Below are 21,217 nucleotides of genomic sequence, written 5' to 3' on the forward strand. Positions count from 1 at the left end.
CCTTTGATCTTACTACCAGAGTTTGGGTTCGGAGTTTAGGTACACTTTTGGGAAGGTGTTAGGCACTCAAGATCGCCCAACCCTAAGGTTGGCCTCCCATCGTTGTGTCCCATGTCTTAACCTTATTAAAAACAATCTAAACACTTGTATTCTAGACTCACACACACACTAACATGCATCTAACAAACACATGGCATCTTTTATCCTAAACAAAATATACTTATCCATTTATCCAAACAAAAAGAAAGCCAAACACATAAAAGAAAATCCTAGCATTCATTTAACACAAAACCCTAGTATGCATCTAAATAAGGCAGCAGCCCCAAACATGGCAGCAAACATTCCATCATACAAAACATATCAAAAAAAAAAAAAAACATATTAGAAACCCTAATCAAACACCTAAGAAAACTCAACATAAATGCATGATCATTGTTAATGCATGACTTGCCCTTTACTCACCTCTCAGCAACACAACACATATGGCATCAGTGCATGAACATGTGAATGAATGGCATGTCATCAACACAAAGGAAAAAAAAACTAAACAAACCCTAATTCTAACATGTGATAACAAACAAGCATGTTAACAAGGTGAGCAAACATTTTATGAAGCTTAAAACATTTGAAAAGGAGGCTACATAGAAAAACATATGAAGACAAAAAATAAAACAAACAAAAATTAGGGTTTTCTAGGTAACGGCATCACGCATGCTAGAACAGGTCTGCGTAAGCATGAGTTCAGCTTGCGTGTGTAGGCTAGATCATGCGTACGCAAATCCTTTCCCAGAAACCCTAATCAACATAGAAACAGAGCAACAAGCAAAAAAAAGTAAAATCTAACAACCTAGCATGCTTAAGAACATAAAAAAAACCTAAAACTAACCTAGACAAACATATATAAATGTAAATTAAACACAAAAGCATATTAAAACAAAGAAAAAAGATAGAAAAGAAAAAGAAATTTTAAAAGAGTACCTTAAAGCAAAAGCTCCTAGGCTTGATTTTTGACCGTTCTCCTCAATCAGATCTATCACAATTCAATGACCGTTCTCCTCATGCTTGCGTATGCATGCAGTGGCTCACGTGCGCAGGCTGCAACCCACATACATAGGTCGAGGGTCACTTTGGTCAATTTATTTCTTAATTAGATTTTTTCTCATTAAAAATGTTATATTTTCTAAAGGCCCAAATTTGTGTGATAATACATAAGCTTGTTTAGACCCTAATTTTAAAATTACGGCTAGATTGCTTTTACTCTAACTTATCTATGTGCGGAATAAGAGTAAATGAAACACAATCACCGAAACTAACCTAGTGCACAAACATGAACAATAAGAAATAAATGTAAAGTACAAGAGTAAGGAAAGAGAGATGCAAACACAAGATAATACTAAGACATGTTAACGAAGAGAAAACTGAAGAATTCAGCAAAAAACCTCTTCGTGACCCTCCAAGTTGAAATCAATCTACTAGTGAATAAGTTGAAGTACATGAATAACAAAAGACCCTCCAAACCTAGTTTACCCAATGTACTTGAGCCCTCCAAGCTCCTGCTACCACCGGACTTCTCGAAGTCTTCTCTTCATTAGCTTTCTGAATCCTGCAATACCGCCCGATTGCATCCACCAAGCCTCATTAGCTTCTTTTGGCAAATCCCTAAAGCTTCCCAAGCTCCAAAACACTCACTACATTCTGAATAGGTGTGAGTTGTGTTTGGGTACAAATCTCCTCTCAAGGTATGACAATGGGAGAGTGAAGGAGAAGAGGCTACAAGGATTTCTCACTAAAGGATGAGTAGCTCTCACATAAAGTTGGGTGTGTTGTGTTGTAGAAACCTCTCTAGGGTTTTCTCAATGAATATAGCCCCCTTTGCTTCTGTGGGGGGTGATGAGGGTATATGTAGTATGGGTGAAGGGTAAGAAAGTCACACTTAAAAACCTTTAGGCAAAGAGTGTCGCAAGTACCTCACGAGATGGCTTGTCTCGCGAAGTACTCGCGAAATGCAGCCTAGCACTTGACTCTTCAGTTTCCAACATGTGCTTTTTATGTGGCCTTTTTGCGGAACCTTTACTCATAAGCTTCTGGCGAGCTAGTCGCGAAACTGCACTGATCTTCATTTCATGCTCATTTCTTCACCAATTTAATACTAAAATCAATACAATAAAATCCCACAAAATACAAGGAAATAAATTTGTAAAAATATTTGGGAGGGGGAGGGCGAGGACAAGTATATAGAATTTAGGGTCAAAAGTTAGAACTTTTGTGTAGCTATGTATACTTGTCATTATTTTTTCCAAGGCATAAATGCACTTTTAGTCCCTACATTTTGGCTTTTTTTCATTTTAGTCCTTACATTTTAATTTCACCACTTTTAGTCCCTAAATCAATTAACGCGTGTTATTTTGGTCCTTTCCATCAGTCAACAGACGGAAATATCTGAAGTGGCAAACTGAATGCACTACTGGCACATCAAATGCTGACGTGGCCAATTAAAATCTAATTATTATTATTATTATTATTGCTTTCATTATTTTTTAGGTAAGAACACAAGGACTTGTTCTTCATGTTCTTCCTGAATCCAAGAATAATCAAACCCAGAACAAGAGCACAATCAAACCCAGAACAATGCAAAATTTCAAACAAAATCCCTATCCTCCACCAAACCTCCAGAACATGAAAAAATCATCAAACCCAAACCCAAACCCACGTGAGAAAACCAACCCAGAAAAATCATCAAACCTCCAACTTAGAAAAATGTCAAACCCAGAAACCTCCAACCCAGAACATGAACTTCATTCTTCATGGTCTTCTCCGAATCAAGACAAAGCCAATTGACTAACCCACTCAAAATCAATCTCAGCACAAAAAATTCCAACACAATCAACATTGAAACCTATAGGAAATCAAACCCATAAATCTAGAAAAATATACAAATCTGCATAAATAAATAAAATAACAAATAAACCCAGAACAGTTTGGGAAAAATCTCAGAACACAAACAAGCTCAGAACATCAAGGGCCAAAAAAAAAAAACACAAACAAACCCAGAATTCGCCATCAACAACAACACCCCGCTGATCAACAACACCAAATCCGCCATCAACACCAAATCTGCTGTCAATGAGGTTGACCAAAAACAAAAACAAAAAGAATTAAAATGATTATGAATTTTTTTTTTTAAGAAATGATTTTAGTTTAAATTAGATTTAAGGTTTTTTTAAAAAAATTTAATTTACTTTAAAAAAAAAATTTCTTAGCTGGCTTTTTTTATTAATTTAAATGCTGATATGGCATTTTATGTGGATTTGGAAATTGCTGATGTGTCATGGGTGATGTGGATTTTTAATAATATTTAAGCCTTCCATTAGCCACCTCAGATATTTCCTTCTGTTGACTGATAGAAATGACGAAAATAACACACATTAATTGATTTAGGGACTAAAAGTGGTGAAATTAAAATGTAGGGACCAAAATGGGAAAAAAAAAAGCCAAAATGTAGGGACTAAAAATGTATTTACGTTTTTTTTCAAAATCTAGGGGAGGGGGCCTAACCCCCCAGCCAACATATAGTTCCGTCTCTATTTTGATAGCAAGTTCACTTTGATTCAAAAACAAAGGGAATGCACATAATTGGTATTTAAACAAAACCAATGCTACCCAAGACTTTTTAACTTTTTAAGTTTGTACCTACAAGCTCATGTTGCAATCCATTATAACTGCTAAGTAAAATGCATGGAAAATGCTAAAGATACATACTTTATTACACAGAATTTTACATACTGTTGATGTGGTGAGTAGTTATTGGTAAATGAAAAAAAAGATGTTAGTTGTGGGCCCAAATAAGAACCAATAAAAAGTTGGCCACAACAATAGTTTGTAAAACTATTGTAAAATAATTTGTAACCGTAGCATAACTTAAAATGTATTTAGAACCAAAAATCCAAAAGTAATGGCCCAAATACCCATGCTCAAGATTCTAACATTAGCTTATACAAAGAGAAAATTCTTAGGTTCTCCCAGAATGTGAAGAAATAATAGTCATTCCTTTCACATTCATGGTAGGTTTTATCATGAATTTAATGAGTAGATTCCACTATGGATGTGAGAGGAGGTAGTACAATTCTTTGTGTTCTAGGAGTATCGAAGAATTACTTGAAACAAAGATAAGATTTTGTTTGAAACACGCCAAGTAGGAATGACATTGGGTTTTGGGACACAAAAATTTTCCAAAATCAAACCTACAAAATATTTTACATACCAAACTCTATTAAATATTGGGAAATGTATCATAAACATATCTTATTTATATTTGAAAAACTTAACTCTTTCCCAAACCCACCTGTCTATCTTACCATAAGTCCAAACAAATGGGTGGATTAACCCAAAATTAAACATCAACAATATTAATTAATAAAATTTAAGAACTTAGTAAGGCTACGTTTGGTATACTGAATGTGAATTACGATAGGAATATAATCGTTATTATGGAAAATAAAATGTGTTGTACTAGAATAATTGAACTTATTCATAAGTTCAGTTGTGAGTTGTTACATTAGAATAAAATTTAAAATATATTTTAAGAAATATCTTACTTATTGTAAGTGCACAATTGCACCTGGACCCAAAGAAAATTATGGGCTCAGGCCCAATGAGCCTTAAACAATGAAATTTGTAGAGTGTGGGCTTGAAATCTAGACTAAAGGTACTAAGAACTTGATAACAGGCTTTGGCGTGCAAACACTTGTAAATAATAAAGGATAATTGCAAAAAGTCCTCCTCGGACGTAAGCCGAGGACTAACTCCGTATTATTTCTCTTTCTTAAAGATTACAATTCTTAATTTCTTTCTTTTTTTCCAGCCCCTTCTTCCTTGGCCTTCACCCCCCTTAAATACTTCCTTTCCTGATACTTTATCCACGTGTTGCTCAAACCCTCTCTAGATATTTCTTTTCTTAGTGCCTTTGAATAGTGACCAGAAGTTTTAGTTCTACTGTTCAGGGGTCACTTCCCCATTAATGCGGCCAGGGAGGTAGGTGCAGAGTCTTTAATGTGGAGGTGGCAGCCTTTGCTCTTGGTATTTTTCTAACACCGGTGTATCTAGAAGGTTCAGGGTTTCCCCCTTTTAACCAACAGTCTTTCCAGAATTTTGCCTTGACCTTTGTAGTGAATCTCCGAGTTTTCTTGGATCTGTCCGAGGAGAAACTCACCCTCGGCTGTATCCTCGGACCCTCGGCGTATGGGCCGATTCGCAGTACTAACAAATCCTTAGCTCAAGAGCAGTTCGGCCCTCCTTGCTAGAGCCCAAAGGCCCAAATGCCTGCTTGGGTCCTTTACTCCCCACAATAGCCCCTCAAAACTCTATTTTTCAGCATCCAAGGAGAAAAATAGGGTTTTGATCCAACGAAAACTTACCCCACACGTTTTGTAAATAACTGCGCGTGTGGAGATCGTTTCGTGTTCCAGAGGATGCCACTTGGCGGTTTTATTTTCAAAAACGCGCGCATTTATTACCGTAAGTTACACCCTGTCTCTCACATTCAACGGTGAGATGAGCATCCAACGGCCCTTGTTACCCCCTGAAAATTTGGGCGGGACGAATACAATTTTGAGGCTGCTTTCCCGCACATCGTGACGCTTTGGGAACCTGCGCCTTCATTTATTTCTTCAGAAGCTAATCCCATCAAAACATCAGTAATCACCTTTTCTCTGCAGAAATCCGTGGAAATTCGCACAACTTCAAATCTGTAAGTGCTTGTTCTTTTTCCTTAACCCATTCTCCTCAGATCCTGTCCTCGGCTCCCCTTTTAACCGTTCTCCCTCTTAGAACTTAGTCTTTCGTTCCTTTCTAATGGGAAAATTTAAGTGTCTAGTTGATACAGCCGCTGGGATGGAAGGTTTTAGAGCTAAGTATCACATTCCCAGCAACGTAGGTTTAAAATACTGCCCGGCGGAAGTCGTGGCCGGTTCTAGGAAAACCGGAGAGGTCATCATCCCGATGGTCGCCTTCGTAGAAGTTGGGATGACCCTCCCAATGAAAAGCGTAACTAGGGAGTACCTCTGCAACCACCGGTTGTGCCCCGATCAATGCGCTCCCAACGTTTTTAGAGTCTTAGGAAGCGTCGACGCTCTAAACGAGCAGATGGGTCTGAACCTCACTTGGCATGATGTCGCTTTTATGTACGAATGCCACAAACTCACTAGAGTAGGATATTATATCAAATCCCGCTCTAGCATAGTTAGGTTAATCTCCTGTCTGCCCAAGTCCAATAAAGGCATGAAGGACGACTACCTCATCGTCTCAGGCAACTGGCACGACGAACCCCACTGCCCAGTTGAGTGGGGAGATCCAGGTGCGACACCTTAGGATCTAACTTCCCGCCCCATAACTCCATCTAAACATCTTAGAATGTCATTTGCCTTTACAAAATATTTGACTTTAGTTTATTGCATGTTCTACGAATCTAACCATGTTTGTTTGTTTTGGTGTCTTTCTTTGCAGATAAACAACACATGTGCCCCCGCTTGAGCCACTGCAACGTCGTAGATTTGAACAGAGTGCTTCGCTCAGAAGTGTTCGTAAGTGCAGACTTACAACTTAGGGCGGCTCATTTGATACTAGGGTACGACCCTATCTCCTCGGACTTCCAGGAGATTGAGAACGCCATTGTTGCCGGTGACCGGCGACGTAGGAGGATTCACGTAGCCAGACCACACTTCCTGGCCGACCACGACCTTCCTGACGACCCCCACACCATACTGTATTTACAACCGATTGCTGCAATCCCTCTCGCTACGCACTCTCAGGCAACTGTTGTCCCAGAGGAGCAGGTGTCTTCTTCGAACACGTTAGACGAGGAGATAGAACAATTTCGATTCGAGGACTCCCCACGACCTCGTGGAAACCCGTTCGTTGTTCTTTCCGACGAGGAAGAAGAAGCAGCCGAGGCCTCTGGGATCGCGGGCTTAGTGATAGCGCGTCCAGATGATAGCTCCATTGAGGAAAACATGGACGAGCTTAAGGACCTTATGACCGCGAGAGGCGCGAGAGTGGCCAAAAAGGGAACGAGGGGGTCCCAAGCTCCTCCAGCCTTGCCACCACCCCCTCCTCTAGCCGACCCCAAACCTCCCGCCGACGATCCGAAGAAGAAAAGGAAGGTGGAGGCTGAGGGGGTCGGTGGCGAGAAGCAAAAGAAGCCACGACAACAACCACAACTAGCTCAGCAGCAGAAGCTGGACAAGGGCAAAGGCCGGCCTCGCTCAGTCGAGAGTGGGGAGATCAGAGACATGGCCGAAGTGCGCCGAGCATCGACTACCTGGTCTCCTAACCTAAGACTGGACGGTGCACCAATCCCCTGCCACTCCAGTATCAGGGCAATCCAACAAGGCCATGCCCACCACTTGGCCGAGGCGTTGGAGTGTCCTCTTCTGCTACCCAAGGACATGGAAACCTTGGAGAAGATAGGCCAGCCTCAGTTGTTCCTTTCATTAAAAAGGGATTTAGCTCTGGTAAGTTCCACCTCACACTTGTACTCTAGATTCATTTGTAAACACTTTACCATATTTTAACCTCCTGACATTTTTTGCAGGCCATCCAAGAAGTTTTCGCGGCCGAGAAGTTCGTGGAGGATTCTCGAAAGCGCGCTGGGATGGAACAAGAGCTACGGCTAGAGGCAGAAAAGTCCCTAGGCCAGGTCCTAGCAGAGAATGGGAAGATCACATTACAGCTGGCCGACTTAAAAAGAGAGAAGGATGGTGCCGAGGCCAGCTTAAAGACGATGGAGAACTAAGTGGAGGGGCAGCGTAAGCTTCTTCGCCAAAAGGACGACGAGCTCTCTTAAGCCCAACGGGTACGCTTTGATTTGGAGAAGGAGCTTACGCGGGCAAAGGAGGAGGCTCGCGCCCACAAGCACGCATTGGAGGCCGCAAAGAAGGCCAGCTATCAGGAGCGAGTAAATGCAACACAAGAGCGGTTGATAGAAGCCTTTGCGGCCTTGTGCCGAGAGTATTGTCAACAAGTCTGGGGAGAGGCCATGAATGCAGCAGGGGTTCCTCAAGCTTCCGAGCTGAGGAAGCCCGAGAACATTTGGCTTCCCCTAGACATACAGGAGATAGAAGACCCTCCTGTTGCTGCCTCCTCTGCCCTTCCTCCTGTGGTGCAAGAACTCGTTCCTGATCCTACAGAACCTGAAGGTTCCCATAAAGAGAAGGACGAGCGTGGCGGTGCCGAGAAGAAGCAAATTCAGAACGTGGAGCCCCTCGTTCCTTCAACAGACAAAGGGAAGCAAGACCCCCCTCCCCAAGCTTAGGGCCTAGCATAGGACTTTCATGTACTCCTTTTTTGATGATGTATATAATTAATGAAGAACAATTTTATTCAACTTTCACTCATGTCGTATTTGTTTTACTTTATTCTTTTTGTGCTTGTCATGAAAGTTCTCACTAATACAGAGTTAAAGGAAGAACAGAATGAACAAATCTAACTCCAAGAGTTGTACAATTATAACCTCCAAACAGCCATGCGCATATTTGCTTTGCAAAGTAGAATATTTAAGAACCTGACAGAGATTAACTTAGTTTGGATATTAAACAATGCCTTAGTTAAAAAACTCATATGATGGTTAAACTTTTGTAATTTGAGGCATTACTTTCAGTAGGATGTAAGGTCCGAGGGCCATTCCCTACAAAAATTTGTTTAACACTTAAAGATATAGAACTTAAGATCTAAGTCAATGAATGGTAAGATACTGATTTCCACAAAACGTGTGATAAGAATAAGAACAGTGACTAAGGTGCTGTTTAACAAATGAGAAGATATCAATTTCCACGAGGTTTATGGTCCGAGGACTATACTTAACCAAGTTTCTGTTTGACACTTAAGAATAGTAATTTCAAATGTTAATTTCCCCAAAGTAGAAGGCCCGAGGACCCGGCATAACTAAGTATCTGTTTAACAAATGATAAGATATCAATTTCCACAAGGTTTGTGGTCCGAGGACCATATTTAACCAAGTTTCTGTTTGACACTTAAGAATAGTAACTTCAAATGTTAATTTCCCCAAAGTAGAAGGTTCGAGGACCCGGCATAACTAAGGTTCTGTTTAACAAATGATAAGATATCAATTTCCACAAGGTTTGTGGTCCGAGGACCATACTTAACCAAGTTTCTGTTTGACACTTAAGAATAGTAACTTCAAATGTTAATTTCCCCAAAGTAGAAGGTCCGAGGACCCGGCATAACTAAGGTTCCGTTTAACAAATGATAAGGTATCAATTTTCACAAGGTTTGTGGTCCGAGGACCATATTTAACCAAGTTTTTGTTTGACACTTAAGAATAGTAACTTCAAATGTTAATTTCCCCAAAGTAGAAGGTCCGAGGACCCGGCATAACTAAGGTTCTGTTTAACAAATGATAAGATATCAATTTCCACAAGGTTTGTGGTCCGACGACTATACTTAACCAAGTTTCTGTTTGACACTTAAGAATAGTAACTTGAAATGTTAATTTTCCCAAAGTAGAAGGTCCGAGGACCCGGCATAACTAAGGTTCCGTTTAACAAATGATAAGATATCAATTTCCACAAGGTTTGTGGTCCGAGGACCATATTTAACCAAGTTTCTGTTTGACACTTAAGAATAGTAACTTCAAATGTTAATTTTCCCAAAGTAGAAGGTCCGAAGACCCAGCATAACTAAGGTTCTGTTTAACAAATGATAAGATATCAATTTCCACAAGGTTTGTGGTCCGAGGACCATATTTAACCAAGTTTCTGTTTGACAATTAAGAATAGTAACTGCAAACGCTTGAGGTATTTATAACTTTGAACTGCTAACTAACAAAAGCACACTTTTTTAATAATAATACCTTCGAAGGTTATTTACATTCCATGGGCGTGGTATAATTCTTTCATCTAGGTCAACTAGCCGATACGACCCTATGCCTGTTACTGAAACAATGCGATAGGGGCCTTCCTAGTTTGGTCCTAGTTTACCCCAGGCTGGGTTCTTAGAAGTGCCCACAACTTTTCTTAGTACAAGATCCCCAAGTGCGAGTGGCATTAGCTTCACGTGGGCATCATATCCCCGTTTAAGCTTCTGTTGATAATAAGTCATTTGGACCATAGCTGCCTCGCGCTGTTCCTCAATTAAATCAAGATCTTTTTCCAAGAGGCCATCGTTATTCTCTGGGCTAAAAGAACTCGTCTTTAGGGTGGGAAAACCTGATTCCAGAGGTATCACCGCCTCGGCTCCATAAGTCATAGAGAATGACGTTTCTCCCGTGGACCTGCCCTGTGTAGTTCGATACGTCCAAAGAACATGTGGGAGTTCCTCTACCCACCTGCCTTTCGCATCGTCCAACCTTTTCTTGAGCCCACTGACTATGACCTTGTTAACGGCCTCGACTTGCCCATTTCCTTGAGGATAAGCTGGGGTGGAGTATCTATTTATGATGCCCATATCACCACAATATTTCCTAAAAGCCTTGCTATCGAATTGAACGCCATTGTTTGAGATAAGTGTGTGTGGTATACCGAATCTAGTGACGATATTTTTCCAGACAAACTTCTTGGAATCAACGTCTCTGATATTTGCTAAGGGCTCGGCCTCAACTCATTTAGTGAAGTAGTCTGTTCCCACGAGAAGCCATCTTTTGTTTCCTGCAGCCCTCGAAAATGGCCCCACTATGTCCAATCCCCATTGTGCGAAAGGCCAAGGACTGGAGAGAGGGTTGAGAACCCCTCCAGGTTGATGAATATTAGAGGCGAACCTCTGGCACTGATCACATTTCCTGGCATAGTCCTGAGCCTCCCTCTGCATATTGGGCCACCAATAACCCTGAGTCAGAGCTCTGTGGGCTAAGGATCTTCCCCCGGTGTGGCTCCCACAAATCCCTTCATGCAGTTCTTCCAAAAGTGCTTCCGTTGATTCAGGGTGCACACACAATAAGTACGGTCCTGAGAAGGATCGTTTATACAGTTTCTGATCCTCGGACAACCAGAAACGTGGCGCCTTTCGACGTATCTTATCTGCTTCAGATTTGTCCTTAGGAAGGATGTCATTCTTAAGAAAAGATATGACCGGGTCAATCCAACTAGGTCCAGGCCTTATCAAATGGATGCGAGCTGCGTTGACAACTGTAAGAGTTGGCTCTAGCAAATCCTCTACAAGGATAATTCTGGGTAAGCACTGAGCCGAGGACGTGACTAATGTGGCCAAAGAATCTGCATGGGTGTTTCCACTCCTAGAGATGTGAGACAAGACAAAGGAATCAAATTTAGCTTGCTGACGTTTGACCTGGGCCAAGTATTCTTGCATTCTTGGGTCCCTAGCCTCCATGGTCCCCATGACCTGGCCGACCACCAACTGTGAATCTGAAAACACATGAACTTCCTTTCCACCCATACTGTGTACCATGTTCATGCCCACCAAGACTGCTTCATACTCAGCCTCATTATTAGTAGTCGAGAAGGCCAGTCTCAAAGACTTTTCAAAGCCAATTCCCTCAGGGGATATCAGGACAAGTCCAATACCAGACCCTCTCTGATTAGCTGCTCCATCCACATACACTTTCCAAGTCGGAGGTACTGCGACTGTGATCACACCAACTAATTTTTCATCTATATGTGCTTCTTTCAGAGTTTCTTCTAGCAATGGTTCGGTAAACTCTTCCACCAAGTCAGCGAGGACCTGGCCCTTCATCGAGATGCGAGGCCTGTATTTAACGTCAAAGGCTCCCAGAATGGTTCCCCACTTTGCCACCCTGCCAGAGTAATCGGCGCTGCGTAACACCGCCTTGAGAGGCAACTGGGTAAGAACCACCACCGTGTGGGACTGAAAATAATGAGGAAGCTTCCGCGTGGCATGAACTATGGCTAGAAGTGCTTTCTCCAAGAGTAGATAGCGCATCTCGGCCTCATTCAAAGACTTACTAATGTAGTAGACCGGTCTTTGCACCCCGCTTTCATCCCTTATAAGGACCAGGCTGACCGCATGGACGGCCACTGCCAGATAAGCAAACAAAACCTCATCCGCTTTGGGGCGAGACAATATAGGTGGCCGAGAAAGATATTGCTTAAGCTGTTGGAAGGCTAACACGCAGTCCTCGGTCCATTGAAACCCCTTCCATTTATTCAACAACTGGAAGAAAGGACGGCACCGGTCAGCTGACCGAGAGATAAATCTGTTCAGTGCGGCAATCATTCTGGTCAATTTCTGGATTTCTTTTGGGTTCCGAGGCGGCTGCAAATCCTGAATAGCCTTGACCTGCGTTGGGTTTACCTCTATGCCTCTATGAGTAATCATATATCCCAAGAACTTTTCAGATCCCACGCCAAAAGAGCACTTTGAGACATTAAGGCGCAACTTGTACTTTCTCAGCACCTGGAAGGTGTCAGCCAAATCTTTAATGTGTGAAGGTATTGTTTTACTCTTCACCACCATATCATCCACATAAACCTCTATGGTCTTTCCTAGTTGCTGTTCGAACATTCTGGTCATCATTCTTTGGTAGGTAGCCCCAGCATTTTTCAACCCAAACGGCATGACCTTATAGTGGTAGTTCCTTGTTGGAGTAATGAAAGCAGTCTTCTCTTGATCCTCCAATGCCAATGGAATCTGATGGTAACCCTGGAAGGCATCCAAAAAACTCATACGAGGATGTCCGACAGTCGCGTCCACAAGCTGGTCAATACGCGGCATTGGGAACGAATCCTTGGGGTAGGCCTTATTCAAATCCGTGAAGTCCACACATACTCTCCACGTTCCATTCTTCTTTTTGACCACAACTGTATGCGCCAACCATTCGGGGTTGAAAACCTCTTTAATAGCCCCAGCACTCTTGAGTTTGATCACCTCCTCCTTAACAGCATCAGAATGTTCCTTAGAAGAACGCCGAGGTGGCTGCCTTCTCGGAACAATGGCGGGGTTGACATTTAAATGATGACAAATGAAACTCGGATCTACGCCGGGAGCCTCATAAGGGTCCCACGCGAAAACAACAATATTGCCTTTCAGAAATTCCAACAACTCCATCTTCTCCTGGTGCGGCAAACGCATGCCGACTTGGAAGAACCTCTCTGGGTCATCCGCTATCAAAAACTTCTCTAACTCCTCACAAACAGCCTCCTTTCCTGTCACTGCTCCGGGTGCATCCGGAGCTGTTAATTGCTATGAGTCTTGGATGAGCAAAGCCGATGACTCGGCCTCTATCTGATGAAGCACTACGGCCGATATGCATTGCCTGGCTACCGATTGGCTGTCGAGGATCTCTTCAACACATTCCCCAGAGGGGAACTTAACCTTAACATGCAAGGTAGAGGAGACGGCGCCCAGAGCGTGCAGCCATGGCCTGGCGAGGATGGCTGTATATGGGGAGTACGCGTCAACCACAATGAAATCCACCTCAACCGTTTTTTAGCCGGATTGAACGGGCAAACAAATCTGTCCCTTCGGCACAACGGCCTTTCCTTCAAAGCTTATGAGTGGTGAGTCATAAGGAGTAAGATCTTCCAGCTTCAACCTTAGCCCCTTAAATAAATCAGGGTACATGATATCTGCACCACTGCCCTGATCAATCATCACCCTCTTCACGTCATAATTCCTTATCCTGAGAGTGACCACCAGAGCATCGTCATGGGGTTGAATGGTACCAACCTTATCCTCCTCCGAAAATCCCAAGACGGGTAAATTCACCTTCAACCTCTTCGGCCTGGAGCCTGCCTCTTCGGCCTGAGAATGGGAAACTGCCATTACCCTAGTGGGACCCGAGCCGGTCCTGCCAGGTGCAGCAAAGATAACGTTAATTGTTCCCAATGCCGGCCGAGATGGATTATTCTTCTGATTGTTTGAGCCAAATTGATTGCCCTGCCCATTAGGTTGACACAGGTGCTGCTTCAGTTTTCCTTTGCTGACAAGCTGCTCCAAGTGGTTCCAAAGGGTCTGACAGTTCTTGGTAGTGTGGCCCACGTCCTGATGGTACTGACAAAAGAGGTTCTGATTCCTTTTCGCGGGGTCTCCTGCCATTTTACTAGGCCATCTGAAGAAGGGCTCCTTACGAACTTTCTCTAATAATTGGTGTACTGGTTTTCGGAACACAGTGTTCACGGCCTGAGGTACTGCCGAGCCGGAATGCCCTATGTAATCTCTCCTCGGCTTGTTGTTGTGGTATCTGTCCGACCTGAAATCCCTTCTCTCTTGCGGGATAACCTTCTCCTTACCCTTTCCTTGCTGCTGGTCTTCCTCTACTCTTTTGTATTCATCAATACGGTCCATGAGGCGACGTACGTTGCGGACGGGCTTTTTGGTCAAGGACTTTCTCAAATCGTGGTCAGTAGGAAGACCTACCTTAAAGGTATTGAGCGCCACCTCATCAAAATCACCATCAATCTCGTTAAACATCTCCCAGTACCGGTCGGAATATGCTTTCAACGTCTCTCCTTCCCTCATGGTCATGGATAACAACGAGTCCAATGGCCGAGGCACTCTGCTACATGTGATAAACCGCGAAACGAATGCTCTAGTAAGCTCCCCAAACGAACCTACAGACCCCGATTTAAGGCCGTTGAACCACCTCATAGCAACAGGTCCCAAGCTAGAGGGGAAAACTTTACACATCAAGGTCTCGTTATGAGAGTGCACCGCCATCCTCTGGTTAAAGTGACTCACATGCTCCACCGGATTAGTCCGGCCATTGTAGATGGTAAAGGTGGGTTGGGTAAACCTCCTAGGAAGCCTCCCTTTCTCAATCCTCCGTGAAAACGGAGATTTGGAGAGTTGGTGCAACGCCTGACTCATAGCATCGTTCCCCAAGCCCCTAGAAGGAAGTTTCTTGTGTTCGCGAGCTGGCGGGTCGTCCTCCTCACCAGAGGACATTGCGCTGGGGGGTGAGCATGACCTCGAGCTGTAACTACCTCTCCGGACCTCCGCTGAAGAAGGATTAGATGAGGACGGTGAAGACTTACGTCTGGCGCGGCGTAGCTTTCTTTTCAAACGATTAATCTCCTTCTGCATGGCTTTAGCACCGTCTTCGTGGGTGGCGCTGCCCCCACCATGAGTATGGCTAGCCCTAGGGTATTCTGTATGGACACTTCCCTCACGATCCCTTCGACGCTCAAGACGCTCGAAAAGATCTTCCGGTTGTGATCCTTGAGACTCTGCATGGTGTGAGCCTAGGTCTGCCATAGTATCCCAGCTCCTTTCAGACTAGATTTCCACAGACGGCGCCAATTGTAAGTGCACAATTGCACCTGGACCTAAAGAAAATTATGGGCTCAGGCCCAATGAGCCTTAAACAATGAAATTTGTAGAGTGTGGGCTTGAAATCTAGACTAAAGGTACAGAGAACTTGATAACAGGCTTTGGCGTGCAAACACTTGTAAATAACAAAGGATAATTGCAAAAAGTCCTCCTTGGACGTAAGCCGAGGACTAACTCCGTATTATTTCTCTTTCTTTTTTTCCAGCCCCTTCTTCCTTAAAGATTACAATTCTTAATTTCTTTCTTTTTTTCCAGCCCCTTCTTCCTTGGCCTTCACCCCCCTTAAATACTTCATTTCCTGATGCTTTATCCACGTGTTGCTCAAACCCTCTCTAGATATTTCTTTTCTTAGTGCCTTTGAATAGTGACCAGAAGTTTCAGTTCTACTGTTCAGGGGTCACGTCCCCATTAATGCGGCTAGGGAGGTAGGTGCAGAGTCTTTAATGTGGAGGTGGCAGCCTTTGCTCTTGGTATTTTTCTAACACCTGTGTATCTAGAAGGTTCAGGGTTTCCCCCTTTTAACCAACAGTCTTTCCAGAATTTTGCCTTGACCTTCGTAGTGAATCTTCGAGTTTTCTTGGATCTGTCCGAGGAGAAACTCACCCTTGGCTGTATCCTCGGACCCTCGGCGTATGGGCCGATTCGTAGTACTAATAAATCCTTAGCTCAAGAGCAGTTCGGCCCTCCTTGCTAGAGCCCAAAGGCCCAAATTCCTGCTTGGGTCCTTTACTCCCCACACTTATACTATTATATTTTGTAGAAAATAATATTTTTTAAATTGAGAGAGAGATGAGTTATTTTTTGATAATTTTTTATTTTCATAATTGCTATATACATATGGAAAGATTGTTTATTTGGAAATATATTAGTTTAGAAATTATTAAATTTAATAAGGTATTACTATTACAATCCTTTTAGAGAGGAATAATTATTCATCATTTTAAAGAATAACTATTTATAAGGATTGACTATTTCTTATAATAAAAACATAACCAAATTATAGAATAGCTAAACTATAGGAATATTTATTATATTACAGTCTACCAATCATGCCCTAAGTAATTTTATAATAAAGTAAATCATATTTTAAAAGAGAAAGAGGCACATACTTATTTAGTTATTTTTATTTATAAAAATGCTATTTTATCTTTTGTGAAGAGAATATAATAAGAAAGGTAATTTAGTATTTAAAAGCATAATTTAGTTGGGTTCAGGTACTCATGGGCCACAGTATAAAACCTAAATCTTTCCCAAACTTGCAAGCTGGTTTAAATATTTGAGCTCAAATCCACCCCAAAACCATTAAAACAATCTCAAACCCTTATTATTAAGGTTAGGTTGGATTGAACAACCCATTAAACCTTGACCCATTGCCATTACCAACCTTGACTACAAACTGCAAGTGCTAACTATCTTCAGGGGCGGAGGTACATATAGTTTTGGCCCTCCCAAAACTTTTGAAATCCTCATATTTATATAAAAATAAATTGGGCCCTTACAAATTATAATGATTGGCTCCTCCAAAAAATTTCAAAGAACCTTCTTGCTGTCAATGGAAGAAAATTGGTGTAGTATAGTTGGATAGGCCACCTAATACATGAGTCTAGACTACTCTTAACTCAATTTAAATTATAATAAAAGAGAAAGTAACCAAGTGGCCCACCTACTTGCAGAACATGCCAAGAAGTTGGAGTTTCCAAACTATTGAACAGAAGATAGTCTCTGGTTTTAGAGTTCCAATCAGCTATGAATATTCATCATCTTCACAATTCATGCTTTTTTTTTTTTTTTTTACTGTTGTTTTGCTTAGTTTTCTCTTTACTCTGATTTTGGATAATGACTTTTCTTTTTAAAAAAATGTCATGGAGATCTGTTCATTGTTAGTTTTTATGTTATTTCCCTTTAAAATATAACAATGACTGCATTTAGCCATTTACAATTCCAATATTTAGTTAATTTCTTAAGTGGACTCCACCCAAACAATACATACACATCTACCAAAATCTTCTAAATCCCTAATCTCTAGGTGTCTTTCTTTTTATTTTTTCTAAGAATAGAAAAATGACGTTGTTCCTATTGTTTTCAATTTTTAAATGCAATGAGCGTTACTCGAATTTGTGTGTTTTTCTTTTGATTCTTAGCCTTCAAATTCATTTATTCAGGAACCATCATCGTCATTTTTTCACAAAATTTGATCATTTTCTCATATTTCCAATTTTTTTCCTCATGTTTTTCTCTCATTATCATCATCTCATTTTTATATCTTTTTAGTTGATTTTTTGTTTTCCTTTTGAATTTAGGTGCCTCATAAGTTATACCAACATTGATATGTTAAATTTTGACTATTATATATAAAATATAATTACTGTAATAATTATGAGTTATGACTAGCATATAAATATATAATTCGGCCCCCCAAGTGGAAAATCCTGGCTACACCCCTGACTGTCTTCTATCTTAACCTTGACCTAAAGTCAAATCAAGATTCCAATCGTAGACGAAACAAAGACACATTTTCACACTCCTTAAAGATAATAGTAGAAAAAATAAATTGACTATATTGGTAAGCACAGTCTTATATTTTTGGAGAGATTATGAGTAACTTTAGAAAAATAACAAAACCATATTGGTAAGCACAATCTTATATTTTTAGATAGATTATGACTAACTTTAGGGATATTTACTATAGTTATTAGGCGATACTATATTATTAATCATTGAAATTTACTCTATGTGTAATTGGCCTCTCAAGTTTCAAGTGAGTGCAATTGGTCCTTCAAGCTTTCAAGATGAGCAATATAAGTTTTTCAGTTAACTTTCGCTAGTGGTGTTGCTTATGTGACTATCATCATATGGAAAAAAAATGGATTACTAGAAGACAGTTGCAGCAGCCAATAGACATACGGTAAAGTTTTGTCCGCGGCTAAAGCTTAGCCCATCATATTGGTAGGGGTACGAAGTCAATTAATTAGACAATAAATTTTGTTTATATTGAAGAATTAATGAGTAGAGATATTTCAGACAAAGCCTTAATGCCTTCAGATAACAAAAAGATATTGATACCCAATATTTGTTAATCTCTTCGTGTGCTCCTTATGTTGCTATCTATGATTGTATAGATTAATTATATATTTGACTCAAGCTTCAACAAAGTCAAGATGGCCGAGTTGGTCTAAGGCGCCAGTTTCAGGTACTGGTCCGAAAGGGCATGGGTTCGAATCCCATTCTTGACATCTATAATATTATTTTTAGAAACAAAATATTGTTTTGTTTAAACCAACATCGCTTTGATAGTTTTTTTCTTCGAATCAAGGCGATTATTATAGAAGAAGATAATCATGAATTGGGACCAATCTTGTCTTGTTTGTGAGAAATCCCACCGCAACTTTATAAGCAAAAGAAGAAAATTTTCTAATCATAAAGAAGTTCATACATTCCTGTTGGTGCAATATACAAAAGAAACAGAACAAAATTTTTCAATAAATTTATTTGAAGAATATCAACAAACCAGTTGGACTTGGACTGACTCACATGAGAAATATCTCCTCCTTTTAGCTTTCTCTTTGATTGACTCATTTTCTTCTACATTATTACATTTAAGTCCAATATATATATCTTCATGCTTATAAATTAATTAATATGTACCCTCAGTCTCACTTCTTATTAATATGGAATTCCAAATTTGATAATACACTAACTCCTCCTCGTTTGTCACATTGATTAAACTCCAATATCTTTTTATTAAATTTTCCAACTTACCATTTAATTAATTTATTAAAATATCATTTTACTATTATTAGCTGCAGCAATTCCCAAACTATCAAATCTGCTAGGTGACAGTATAAATTTGCAATTTAACAAGAATTCAAATTTGTATTGAATAAATTTGGATAAACATGGGCAGTATTGCAACACTTAAGAAACAATATTGTTTTAACTTGTAGTTTGGCTATAAATATTATGATCCATGAAACTGTGACATCAAGCGGCATTAAGAATAAGGACAAAGAAAAAACCCCTACATATTGAACTCGAAAACTGTTCCTCGTTACCTAAAGAAACCTTTTCAACCACACAAAAATTCTTGTAATCTCAACTGTGGATTCCACTCCCTTTATCAGATCCCCCAATTAGTCCTTCTCTCCTCAGCTTCTCTTCCTTCGATTTCCTACAGAAAATGACCCAAGAATTTACCTCCAAAGCTATACACGCACCAAGCAAGGTAGAGAGCCCCAAACAGTAGCCCAACTTAGCATAAGACCTCCCTGCTCCCATTACTTCAAATCCTTGAAAAACATTCACAACCCCAAGAACCACACAAGAATACCCAACAAAATGATGGTAAGATTTCCAATACTTCCTAACCTTGTTTGTAGTTTTAGGCCTAAACAATAGTGCAAGTGTTTGTAGCGCTCCTAAGCAAAATGCTGCAAACCCAAGTTTTCTGTGAAGTCCATATTCCACACCAGGTGACAGCTCCCCAAGCCTAATTCCAATTGCAAACCCAACAGTTCCTAGGAAAAATGCAAACAATTGCATGCCTGCATGAGCATAAAACCATGCAGGGCCTAGTGCCTGAATGTGCCTAAGGTAGCGTGCTGTCACGGCTCCAATAGGCAATATAAGGCCCCATGAGATTGCATTTATGGTACCATGCACGGTTTTGAGTGTTTTGATGTTGTCATGTTGGGCAGTAGCTGAGCCTGAGAGGACATCTATAGTGGCAATGGAGGAAAGGTCGTTAGAGGTAGTTGGATGAATGGTTGGTGAGTAGCCTTGGACATAGAGTCCACGGTTCCACACATAGTTGATCTTTGTTTTATTTGGTACAAGTTTGAATGTGGCATAGATTTGGATTGTGGCACCATTGTGAACTGTGGCCATTTTGCCACCATATAAGGTGGCGGAGGAAGAGAGTAGGTGGATGTCAAGGGGCCGAGAAAGGAGTGGGTTCTTTTGGAGCTTTACAGTTGGATCTAGGATGTATGGTAGTAGGACAATTTGGCCGGAATTTGGGTCTGGAAAGGCGATTAAGGCACGGGTTCCGGTCATCTCAGGGGAACTAGGATTGATGCCCCATCCAACCCAGCCTGAGGGTGAAATGAAGGTACCAAAGAAAACAAGGTCTAAAGTGGCATTGTGGGGGTGGAAGGTCCATGCTATGGAGGCTTGTTGGGTAGGGAGTGTCGTGCATTTTTGAAAAGTTTTGGTGGCAGTGGTGGTGGTGCAATGGGCAGAAAATGCAACATGAAGATTAGAAGATAGGAGGAAGAGGAAGAGGAAGAAAAGCATGGTGATGGTAGCTAGAAGAGTAGTGAGGAGTAGAAGTGGCTTGAATGGGGTGGGTTGCTTTTGTTAACATTTATGAGTTTGGTAATGATATTTTTCTGAGGGAAGGAGAGTGATGGGTCATTATGGCTATTATGCATTTTATGAGAATAAAGTGCGTGCTTATCTTTGAAGTAAAGGCAGTACTTAGTGTTTGTTTGGTGGAAAGAGGAGTGAAAGTTATGTGTTGTAATCGATTTTAAGTAGTGGGTACATCATGTGGTTATACAATGATGTGATTATACATGGGTTTGTCCTTTGCACTCCTGCTTATTAAAGACTAAAGAGATGTAACTTTCTATATTTTTGTTGGCTAAAATGGGTAGTGGAAGATTCTCAATATATTGTGCTTGGCTTTGAAGCTAAGTTATCGATGGCGAGTAAAATAATACAAGTCTTGATTCTACAGTGGGGGTAGTTCTCACCAATAAGATTATGTCTATGAACATTTGCAGTAATAGATGCCCAGTTAGGAACTCTTACCAATTACCGCACACTGCTTAACTTGTACTTTAATATTTCCTTATCTTATGATTTTCATGGTAATTAACTTCTTGTTGCAGTTAATTTGTATGCCGGTTTTAACCTCAGCTCAAGTCTAATCATTTTATGATTAATTTGTTTTAAGCTCGTC

At 40.9% G+C, this 21,217-nt stretch overlaps 1 protein-coding gene and 1 non-coding gene across 2 annotated transcripts; one reads left to right on the forward strand and one right to left on the reverse strand.

The window, feature by feature from the left end:
* Positions 1–18,407: 18,407 nt before the first annotated feature.
* On the forward strand, positions 18,408–18,488 carry TRNAL-CAG (transfer RNA leucine (anticodon CAG)). Its single transcript has one exon. It is a non-coding gene; the product is annotated as a tRNA-Leu (tRNA).
* Positions 18,489–19,108: 620 nt separating this feature from the next.
* On the reverse strand, positions 19,109–20,656 carry LOC142638891 (cytochrome b561 and DOMON domain-containing protein At2g04850). The gene has a single exon (XM_075812961.1). It carries the CDS (start codon positions 20,545–20,547, stop codon positions 19,348–19,350), a length of 1,200 nt encoding a protein of 399 aa, XP_075669076.1. The 5' UTR covers positions 20,548–20,656; the 3' UTR covers positions 19,109–19,347.
* Between the last annotated feature and the right edge of the window lie 561 nt (positions 20,657–21,217).

The sequence above is a fragment of the Castanea sativa genome, chromosome 6 (genome assembly GCF_040712315.1).
Source record: "Castanea sativa cultivar Marrone di Chiusa Pesio chromosome 6, ASM4071231v1".
Classification (NCBI taxonomy): domain Eukaryota; kingdom Viridiplantae; phylum Streptophyta; class Magnoliopsida; order Fagales; family Fagaceae; genus Castanea; species Castanea sativa.